General features: G+C 35.7%; 1 protein-coding gene and 1 long non-coding RNA gene across 2 annotated transcripts; one reads left to right on the plus strand and one right to left on the minus strand.

The window, feature by feature from the left end:
* The first annotated feature begins 571 nt into the window (after nt 1-571).
* LOC116006550 (phototropin-2-like) lies at nt 572-8,434 on the plus strand. The gene is made up of 24 exons (XM_031246973.1): nt 572-800; nt 1,382-1,969; nt 2,070-2,252; nt 2,417-2,508; nt 2,587-2,833; nt 2,986-3,196; nt 3,474-3,544; nt 3,704-3,810; nt 3,908-3,957; nt 4,050-4,154; nt 4,264-4,323; nt 4,425-4,514; nt 4,776-4,852; nt 5,233-5,317; nt 5,487-5,567; nt 5,655-5,758; nt 6,101-6,150; nt 6,335-6,441; nt 6,524-6,646; nt 6,762-6,813; nt 6,894-7,006; nt 7,260-7,400; nt 7,850-7,962; nt 8,108-8,434. The coding sequence occupies exons 2-23, from the start codon at nt 1,386-1,388 to the stop codon at nt 7,958-7,960; spliced, it is 2,844 nt and encodes a 947-aa protein (XP_031102833.1). The 5' UTR covers nt 572-800; nt 1,382-1,385; the 3' UTR covers nt 7,961-7,962; nt 8,108-8,434.
* Nucleotides 8,435-9,255: 821 nt separating this feature from the next.
* Nucleotides 9,256-10,462, minus strand: LOC116006702. The gene is made up of 4 exons (XR_004095175.1): nt 10,354-10,462; nt 10,224-10,255; nt 9,768-9,849; nt 9,256-9,583 (listed from the first exon to the last, which is right to left on the minus strand). It is a non-coding gene; the product is annotated as an uncharacterized LOC116006702 (long non-coding RNA).
* Nucleotides 10,463-10,644: the final 182 nt, after the last annotated feature.

The following is a 10,644-nucleotide window of genomic DNA, read 5'->3' on the forward strand; positions in this document are numbered from 1 at the left end:
CTGAGGGATGAGGATACTATATTGTAACATAGTCAATAGCACTAAAAAAAAAAAGGTCTATTCCTTAGAATAGTAATCCAACCAATTTTATGAATAAGCATGCTCTTAGTCATGTTACTAAGTTTTATTCATAAAATTCTTCGTTATGTGCTACGTGGAGACAGTGGATGTCGTTTAGGCAATAATGGTCCTTTCTATAAAGGTGGCATCAAATTTAATGTTGATTGTGAAATTTATCCTCAAAGCTGCCCCAGCTATGTGTTTTGTGGCCTCAAATATAAATTACTTTCTTGTCCTCATCCCTCACCATCCACAATGTAATTTTCATTGGAAACTGGAGGAAAGGGAGATCACAGTCTCACATGGATTTTTCAACCCATCAATAATTCACCACTTTTTACACATTTGCCCTACACCAGTGGCTAAACTCTGCTGTGACAGCAAGGGAGAAGTTAGTCTTTACACACCCGGATTTTAACTAGGAAGTGGGAGCGCGAGAAGCGGTTAAGAGTTGGAAAGGTGCAGCAAAGCAAAGCAAAGCAACGCAGCGGCAGAGTGTGAGTGGTGAAGAGATACCAACAAATTTTGTAAGGGGGAAAGTGGATAAAGACCACATTTTTGGTTACATTATGGCACTATTTGGAGTCCCCATTTTTTTGTGTGAACATTATCTTCCCAATATCTTCTCTTTCTGGTTCTCAACAAAGCCTCCAAATTCAACACACTTTCCTATAGCTACTAGTCTACTACCCAGCTCTACTGCTCTTGCCACTTAAACATGCAAATATAATCTCCAGCAGGTTCTTTTTCTTTGTTCATTTAGTATTGCTAGTTTGGCTTCTTTTCAATTCAATCTCTACTTTCTTTTTTATCTGTGTTGATTAATGCTAGTTTGGGTTGTTTTCAATCTTTAATTCTTTTCTGTGTTGATTAATGCTAGTTTGGGTTGTTTTCAACCTTTAATTCTTTTCTTTATTGATTAATGCTAGTTGGGTAGTTTTCAGTGTTTACAATTGCTTTATGTTGATTAATGTTACTTTGGGTTGTTTTCAGTCTTTATTCAGATTGAGCTCTGCAAAGGTTTTGCCACTCTCATGTAGTTCAGCATTTAATTCGCTATTTTTCAACCCATTATTTTCACAATTTGAGTCTCTTTCAGAGAAACTTTGCTATTTCTTTTCTAAATTGATGCTTGGAATCTTGAATTTTGTGGTAAGTCTATGATTGGTCCTGTCCGGTTGAATTGAAGTTCTTCTGTTTGCTATATATAGGCTAGTTAAAGGTTGTGTATTTGCTGTAATTTAGTGGGAAGAAAGTAGGGTAGATAGTTTTTTTTGTTTGCAAGTTTGTGGGGATATGTACTTATTGTGGTTCATTTTAGTGAAATGGAATCTTCAAGTGCTGCTGATAAATACCAAAGGCGACCAATTGAGGTGTTTGAGCCAGCATTGAGTCGTGAGGTTGGAGAGAGTGGTAGTAGTAGGAACGAGGGTGTAGAGGTGAGAGAGCTTAAAGTTCAAGGAGAGGTGTCTGAGAATTCGACATCGAACAAGGATCCAATTGGTAAGTGGATGGCTTTTGAAGCGGAGACTAGCAAAGCTCGGAGTGATGCTAAAATAATAGAATCTAGCATTGCACAAAGGACTGCAGAATGGGGATTAACGGTGAGGATGGATGTGGGGGAAGGTAGCTTCCATGCAATTCCAAAAATCTCATTTGGAGAAGGGGAAAGAAACAAGAACTCATTGGAGAGGTTCTCGGCAGCTGAATCGACAAGGACATCAGAGTCGTCAAATTATGGAACGGAAATGCCTCGTGTATCTCAGGAACTGAAGGATGCATTGGCAACACTTCAGCAGACATTTGTTGTCTCCGATGCCACTAAGCCAGATTGTCCTATTATGTATGCTAGCAGTGGCTTCTTTACAATGACCGGTTATTCTTCAAAAGAGGTTATTGGAAGGAATTGGTAAGGGTGACTACTTGTATTATATTATTTCACTTCTCCCTAAACAATTTTTTCCTCATAAGCTCATCTCCTTATTGTTCCCCGAATTTTTTTTGTGCAGCCGCTTCCTGCAGGGCCCTGATACAGACCTGGATGAAGTAGACAAAATACGGACCGCTGTAAAAGCCGGGAAAAGCTACTGTGGCAGGCTCTTGAACTACAAGAAGGACGGGACACCTTTTTGGAATATGCTAACAGTCACTCCCATAAAAGATGAGAATGGAAACACAATCAAATTTATCGGGTAAGACGTGTGGTCTCCTTTTCTTCTAGTTCTTGAGGTATAAAATTGGATCACATATTCAGTAGTTAAGGCACCAAGATGAATGATCATAGTTTCACTCTCTGAAATGATATTACATCACTTATTAAAGTATATACTTAATTCAGTACAAATCTTTTTCACAGAATGCAGGTAGAGGTAAGCAAATATACTGAAGGAGTTGTTGACAAGACATTGCGACCGAATGGATTGCCTCAGTCATTGATTCGATATGATGGTGAGCTCAAGTGTTTATCTCTCACACGTGGAAATCATATCCAGCATTGGCAAAACTTACATTCTTTTTTTGTTTCAGCTCGCCAGAAGGAAAATGCTTTAGGTTCGATTACTGAAGTTGTACAAACCGTAAAGAATCCACGATCGAGTGCAAAATCTATAAGTCAGGATGCAAAGCAAATGGATTTTATGCTTCCTAGATTGGCTGAAACTGAAAGCATTGGTACACCTAGTTCACAAACCCCTCAATGGGATCCCGAGGGCAATTTATCTCGGCAGGACTCTGATAAAAAGTCTAGAAAATCTGCACGCGTTTCTTTGATGGGGTGAGTCTTTTTCATTTAGTATCCGCTAGGTTAGAGGCAGATATGCATATAAGGTGAACTGCCATATTACTTGATATAACTTCAATCCCGAATTCCTCAGTAGTTTTGAGTAGGATCCAGCTTTGCTTGAAATTGAGCTTAGCTTTCTGCAGGTTCAAAGGAAGGTCTTCCAGCAGTGCAGGGCTGACCAAAAGCCAACAAATTCCAGAGCCTGAAATTTTAATGACGGAAGAGATAGCTGACAGTTGGGAGCGTGCTGAAAGAGAAAGGGATATACGCCAAGGGATTGACCTTGCAACAACACTGGAGCGCATTGAAAAGAATTTTGTGATTACAGATCCTAGAATTCCTGATAATCCAATTGTAAGACCAACCCGCAATTTAATTAATTTACATTCTCATGAGTTCTGTTAACCATGCATCTACCCAGATTTAATTAAGTGTAAAGGTAAAAATGGATGTAAATGTTTGCATGAATATCAATTTGACAACTTGTTACTGTTTAAAAAAGCCTCCTATAAACACAAGAATATCTATTTCTCTGAATTCATATGCATTTCGGTGGGATGCTACTTGTTATTGTAATGCATCTATATATTCCCGTACAATTGGAAACTAAAACAGGATCCTTTGCATGCAGATATTTGCATCCGATAGCTTTCTTGAACTGACAGAGTACACGCGTGAAGAAATTTTGGGAAGAAACTGCCGGTACATATAAAAACATTGCATACTTGTTTAATTTTGAAGCTCAGATATGTTTCAAGTATTAGTGACTTAAGTGTTTGAATTCATATCAAACTACAGTTTTTTTTATTCTTAGAATTTCCCAGTAACAATGGCATCTAATAGAGAACTATGATCCAACAGATTTCTTCAAGGGCCTGAAACAGATCAAGCAACTGTTCAAAGGATAAGAGATGCCATAAGAGAACAAAGAGAAATAACGGTCCAGTTAATTAATTATACTAAGAGTGGTAAGCTATAAGTCTTGGTTGCAATGCAAAGAGTTCCAAATTGTTTACTTCCTACAACAAGGTTCAAAGCAATTTTCTTTGCACACCTAATTGTCAGGAAAAAAGTTCTGGAATTTGTTTCACTTGCAACCAATGCGTGATCAGAAGGTAGATTCTTTGTCTAGTTTACAGTAAAATAATTATATGTAAGTCGATAAGGTTACTTCATTTGGCTGCTGACTCAAATCTTGCATTTGCAGGGAGAACTGCAATACTTCATTGGCGTTCAGTTAGATGGAAGTGATCATGTAGAACCCCTTAGGAACCGCCTCTCAGAGCAAACTGAGCTACAAAGTGCTAAGTTGGTACATATTCCATTATTCCCTGCAGATTCGGTCACGATAACAAATCTTTTGCTTTTCGCATTGGAGAGAACTGATTGTTTTAGTGAGTATACAAATTTTTTGTTTCCAGGTAAAAGCTACCGCAGAAAATGTTGATGAAGCTGTTAGAGAACTTCCTGACGCCAACTTGGTAAGGTATTCCTTACACTCTGAATTGGATTTCGATTTCTTTTGTAGATGGTGTCTAATTCGTTAATGATTGATGCAAATTCTCTACCGGGCCACTTTCAGAGACCAGAAGACTTATGGGCTTTGCACTCTCAGCGTGTCTCTCCTAGGCCCCATAGAAAGAACAGTACTTCATGGGCAGCAATACAAAAGGTAATGATAACCCGAAGTCCATAATACATAAGTACACAAGTACACATATCACTGTAGCTTCCATCTTTGTTGATCAATTTTGTTCATTGCTGTGTGTCCATAGAGACGAATTTATAGAGTGGTCTGTCAATCCTGCACTTTATGATAATTATGGTTTGAAAATCATTGTTTTTTACTACTGGCTTCTCTTCTTTTTCCCCCATTCGTGAGTATGTTTTTTAAACTATTCCATATATTATGTGATTTTATTTAACATTGCAGATCACTGCAACTGGTGAAAAAATTGGCCTCAATCATTTTAAACCTGTGCGGCCATTGGGATGTGGAGATACTGGAAGGTATATTTTTGCATTGTGGACGCTAGTCCAAAATGACATTAAGATTATGTGTCTAAAGTTAACGTATTATGTGCCTACAGTTAACCGATTATGTGCCTGTAAATAAATTAAAAGCACATAATTTGTTAACTACAAGCACATATGTTAACTGCAGGCACATAATATGCAGTTATGACATTGATGAAACAAATGCTATAGTCCGGTGCCATTTTACTAAGTTGTTAAAGATTGATGTCTTACATTGTTTCCATTTCATTCATAATGACCATATTGTTCCAAGATGAGTTATTCCTTTAGGATTATTAATGTGGTCTCTGTCAAAAACATGTTGGTTTAAGGAAACTTTGTTTTTCTTACTCCAATTTTTTTGTTGGCTGCAGTGTCCATTTGGTGGAACTAAAAGGTTCAGGTGAACTCTATGCTATGAAGGCAATGGATAAATCCATAATGCTTAACCGCAACAAGGTATGAATTAATCCGGAAGAGTTGCTGTTGCATATTTGAGAGGACTTAGTTAAAATGATATATATTCACTCCATGATTCCCCTATACCCTGTAACTATTGCCAAGAAGTTTCTTTCCTCATTAACTTTTTTCCATAATGCCAAAAACCCAACGTGGCTCGATTTTACAGGTTCATCGAGCATGCATCGAAAGAGAAATCATTGCTCTCCTTGACCATCCTTTCCTTCCAACACTTTACTGCTCCTTTCAGGTTTTCATTTATCTAAAATATCGTCTTTATCATGTTTTAAAATTTACATAAAATCATTTATCATATTGACATCTTTGTCTCCACCAGACGTCTACACATGTCTGCTTGATAACGGACTTCTGTCCTGGAGGAGAGTTATTTGCATTGCTTGACAAACAGCCCATGAAAATGTTTAAAGAGGACTCTGCGAGGTACTTTAATATTTTTATATTAACTGAGATTGGCTCTGTTATAATCTAAGATCGGGTCAATGTCCCTCAACTGGGATATAATGCACATGGGCCAAACCACACTAAAAGATTGAATCCAATCAATTAGCTAGTCTAATCCATGGTCCTATGTTTCTCCCTTGTTTTTCAATGTGAGACTCTTACCAAATATGATAAACAGTGTCATAGAGCTAACACTCATCATGATGATTATTATATCCTCAAGGAAAACGAGACCTAATTCATCCATTTTATATTAACCATATAACTCATTGATTTCTGATGGCTACTTTAAATGGTAATTTAATTTGTTTTCTTATCCAGGTTCTATGCTGCAGAGGTTTTAATTGGCTTGGAATACCTTCACTGCTTAGGTATGCTTGCTGTTACCTTAGCATATGAATTAATTCGTGGATGTTTTGAGGTGAAAGGTTTATATGTTTCCTGCCAACAGGTAGAAGGGTTTGCAGAAAGGAAACACAACCTAGAAGCATAAATTTCTGCTTAACACCAACTAGTTGTTGATATTCGTTAATGTTTGTTTGTCTCACATTACAGGAATCGTATACAGGGATTTGAAACCTGAAAACATTCTACTTCAGGCCGACGGGCATGTTGTGCTAACTGACTTCGATTTGTCGTTTAAGACGACCTGTAAACCCCAAGTATGTAACTGTTCTCTCAGCTACATTTCTTCTTTTGTGTAATATTCTATACGACACTAGTAATGTTTATTTCTTGCAATAGGTAATAAAGCACGCGCCTCCCAAAGGTAGAAGGCCATCTAGGAGCACTCCGCCACCAACATTTGTTGCAGAACCAGTTTCGCAGTCGAATTCATTCGTTGGGACTGAAGAGTACATTGCTCCTGTACAGAATCCCCGTTTTCGTCTTGAATCTCATTGCAGTTCATATTCAGGAGCCTTACTCCCTTTCGAAACTTAACGAGCTCGTCTGATATGCTTATAAATGACTTAAATTTCAGGAAATTATAACCGGTGCTGGTCACAGCAGTGCTATTGATTGGTGGGCTCTAGGTATGACAATCTGAACTAGGATATTAATTTGTTCTCCTTCTATCTGGATTTAGTCCAAGAACCTTTCTGTTCTGTTGCAGGTATTTTGCTGTATGAGATGCTGTATGGGCGCACGCCATTCAGAGGAAAGAATAGGCAAAAGACATTTGCCAACATCTTAAACAAAGATCTTACTTTCCCAAGCAGCATTCAGGTATATCACCAAACAAGCTCTGATACCATGTTATAATTTAAGATTGGGCTAAGGTCACTCAACTAGGCTATAATGCATATGAGTCAAACCACACTAAAAGACTAAATCCAATTCATTAACTAGTCTAACTCATGACCTTACAAATCCATATATTCTCTCTTCAATGTGGGACTCTTAACACAGGTATTACATAACTGGCAAGACTATGCCTGGCAGGCAGCTAATGATTGTTTGATGTGATGAAATATTGCAGGTGAGCCTGGCAGCAAGGCAATTGATTCACGCATTGTTAAACAGAGATCCTGCATGCCGTTTGGGATCAAATAGCGGTGCAAATGAGATCAAACAACATCCTTTCTTCCGGGAAATAAACTGGCCTCTCATCCGATGCATGGTATTAACTCTTCCATACCTTGTCCATGAACCACATCATTCACTTCACTCTATTTTCCAAAAAAGAAAAAATCGAGAATTTCTCTGGTTAGTAAACACAGCTATAATCTAATTTGAATTGTTGGGCAAAGGCCAGTAAATGGCCAAGTCCAACACCCAATGGCTAGGGGATTATTGGGCGGAGGCCTAAAGGGCCATGTCGGGCTAAGTCCAGCACCTTACCTCTCGAAAATGTATGGCAGTATAAGGAAATAAAGTTGCACATTCATTAGCTATAGCTTTTGGCATAGTGGTAAGCATTTGATCTTAATAAGTAGTATCAGAGTCAGGTCACAAGTTCGTGTCAAAAGCAGTTAAGTCTCCCAGGTGTTGGGAGGGGTAATGGTTGGGCTAGCTATAGCTTTTTGCCGCGCTTGATGCTAACATGAATGTTTTCCTGTTTTACTGCAGAGCCCACCTCCACTAGACGCGCCTCTTCAGTTAATTGGAAAGGAAACAAACACTAATGATGTAGATTGGAATGATGAGGGAGTACTTGTTCATCCCATGGACTTCTTCTAGAGGTATATATCTACTCATTTCAATACTTTCCAAAAGAATGCTGGCTGATTCTGGCATACTCAACTCAGCTAAATCAAACTGGACTACTTGTATTCTGTATTCATGTTAAGTCCTTTCAATAACTCACCAAAGTTGCCTACTGTGCAGGGCTATGTTTTCCCCAACATGCAAAGTAAAAGACTTTGTTCTATTCTATGTATGCACTACTATATAATTGCATGTTTCCACAGAAGAGGAACATCATTAGAGGAAGTTGAGGAGTTTAAATTGTACAGAGCTGATTTTAGCAATGTTAATCTATACTCCATTTTTCTTCTTTCAAGCTTTATTTGGATCTCCCTGTTTGAAGGTCTTGGAGAAGAGATGTAAAGTAGTCAGGCAATAAACATTACTACATTAGCTATCCACAACCGTCTGTTCATTTTAGTGAATAAAAACTTAAACCTCAGCTTTCCAAGCACAACTATTATAACTTATCGGCCCTGTTGGTAAATGGCTATTAACTGATTGGGTTAGAGTGTATAACTAGTTGATAATATTAGCGGATTGTAGAAAGGCGTTTGGTAAATTAGCTGTTAGTTGATAGTTGTTTAGTATAATTTTTTTTTTTTCAAAAAGCTAATTGAAAAAGTTGTTTTGAGCAATTTTTTGAATTTTAGCATTTTGGAGTTGCAAAAAGCTGATTAACCAAAAAGCTGAACGTAGTCCTGGAAACAAATTGATAGTAGAAAACAGACTTGAACCACCGCATATCTGAGCAAATCATAATAATTAAGAAAATTAATTAGTGCAATTAGGTTCAAACTAATTGTATTGCTGAAAATATAAAGAAAAAATGACACTTTTCCCCCTAAAATTATATATTTATACTGTGTTTACTCCTTCAATTATTCATGTATCCACATTAGCTTCGAAGTGATAAAAATTGCTTATTATTGCTTTCTTCTCAACTTTTAAAAATTGGGAGTGAAAAGAAAGTAACATTTGCCTTCTTTTAAACATTTACATATTACAAGTGTGCATAAAAAAAGTATTTTTTTAATAGAATTTTGAAAAGAATTGAAAATAATGGGACTAGTACTTTTCACAAAATTATGTAGGGTTTTGAATCTACACAATTTTGTTTATCCTTTTCAAATCTACATATTTTTTGTTGTCTTAGAAAATGATCACTTTTAAAATAATTAAGGAAATTAATGTGAATATATAATTGAATAATTCAGGAGAAGAAGCACTATAAACATATAATTGAAAGGAAAAAAGTATCATTTATAAAACAACAACAAAAACAATAATTGAAAGGAGAAAATATAAACAATTCGACTGACTTCAAGTTGGAATCGTTGCAGATAAGAAGGATATAAAAATAGATAGCTTTTTTTTTTGTTTTTGTTTTGGTTTTGTTTTGTTTTATTTATTTATTTTGTTTTTGTTTTTGTTTTTTTTTTGTGCGCATCCATATCAATAAAAAATTAACAAAGTAACAACATACAGTTTGGTCACTAAGCAAAATCCCAATGAAAACTACTACACCATCCAGCCAGGCAGCCAGCTTAACACGTACATAAACTTTTAGAAAGAAATTCACATCATCACTGCTCAAATTAAAAGTCACACACGTACCTGAAGAAAAGTTGAATATACAACTACGTTAGTCACCCTAAAAATAATTATTACTCCGTAATACTTAAAATTAAAATAATTAATTTATTATATCTTCTAAGAAACTAAAATTAACATTTTAAAACATACTAATTAAAAAAATTAAATGTGATTAACCTTTTGGACAGAGGTATACATTACTTACTATTTCTTGTTTGGGATTAGAGGTGCTGGGGATGTCGGATCCAATAGTGTTCACATTTTACTCCCCATATGCTTGCCCATGCCTGTATGCATGTAGGAATTGAACAATAAAAAGTCCTTATTATTGCTCTCTTCTCAATTTTTCAAAGATTGAGAGTGAAAAGAAGGCAATACGCTATTCTCAACTTTTAAAAATTGAGAGTGAAAACTGAAAAGAAGGCAACATTTGCTTTCTTTTTAACATTTACATATTACATGTGTTCATAAAAAAAATAGTTTTCTTTTCAATTAGGATTTTAAAAAGAATTGAAGGTGATGAGACTAGTATTTTTCACAAAATTATTTAGGATTTTGAATCTACACAATTTTGTCAATCCTTATCAAATCTACATATTTTTTGCTGTCTAAAATAATGATCCCTTTTAAAATAGTTAAGGAAGTTAATGTGAATATATACCTGAATAATTCAGAAGAAGAAGCACTATAAACCTATAATTGAAGGGAAAAAAGTCTCAGTTATAAAACAACAACAAAAACAGTAATTGAAAGCAGTATTCAAAGGAGAAAATATAAATGATTCGACTGACCTCAAGTCGGAATCCCTGCAGATAAAAAGGAAATAAAAATAGATTTTTTTTGGGTTTTTGTTTTTGTTTTTGTTTTTGTTTTTGTTTTGTTTTGTTTGTTTTGTATTGTTTTTTTTTTTTTTTTTTTTTTTTTTTTTTTTTTTTTTTTTTTTTTTTTTTTTTTTTTTTTTTTTTTTTTTTTTTTTTTTTTTGTGCATCCATATCAATAAAAAATCAACAAAGTAGCACCATACAGTTTGGTCACTAAGCAAAATCCCAATGAAATATACTACACCATCCAGCCAGCTTAAC

The sequence above is a fragment of the Ipomoea triloba genome, chromosome 15, assembly GCF_003576645.1.
Source record: "Ipomoea triloba cultivar NCNSP0323 chromosome 15, ASM357664v1".
NCBI lineage: Eukaryota > Viridiplantae > Streptophyta > Magnoliopsida > Solanales > Convolvulaceae > Ipomoea > Ipomoea triloba.

Coding starts and splice junctions, on each gene's coding strand:
- LOC116006550 (XM_031246973.1), top strand. CDS start 1,386: ATGGAATCTTCAAGTGCTGCTGATAAATACCAAAGGCGACCAATTGAG. Junction 5,318..5,486: donor TAATGCTTAACCGCAACAAG/GTATGAATTAAT, acceptor TCGATTTTACAG/GTTCATCGAGCATGCATCGA. Junction 5,759..6,100: donor TTTAAAGAGGACTCTGCGAG/GTACTTTAATAT, acceptor TTTCTTATCCAG/GTTCTATGCTGCAGAGGTTT.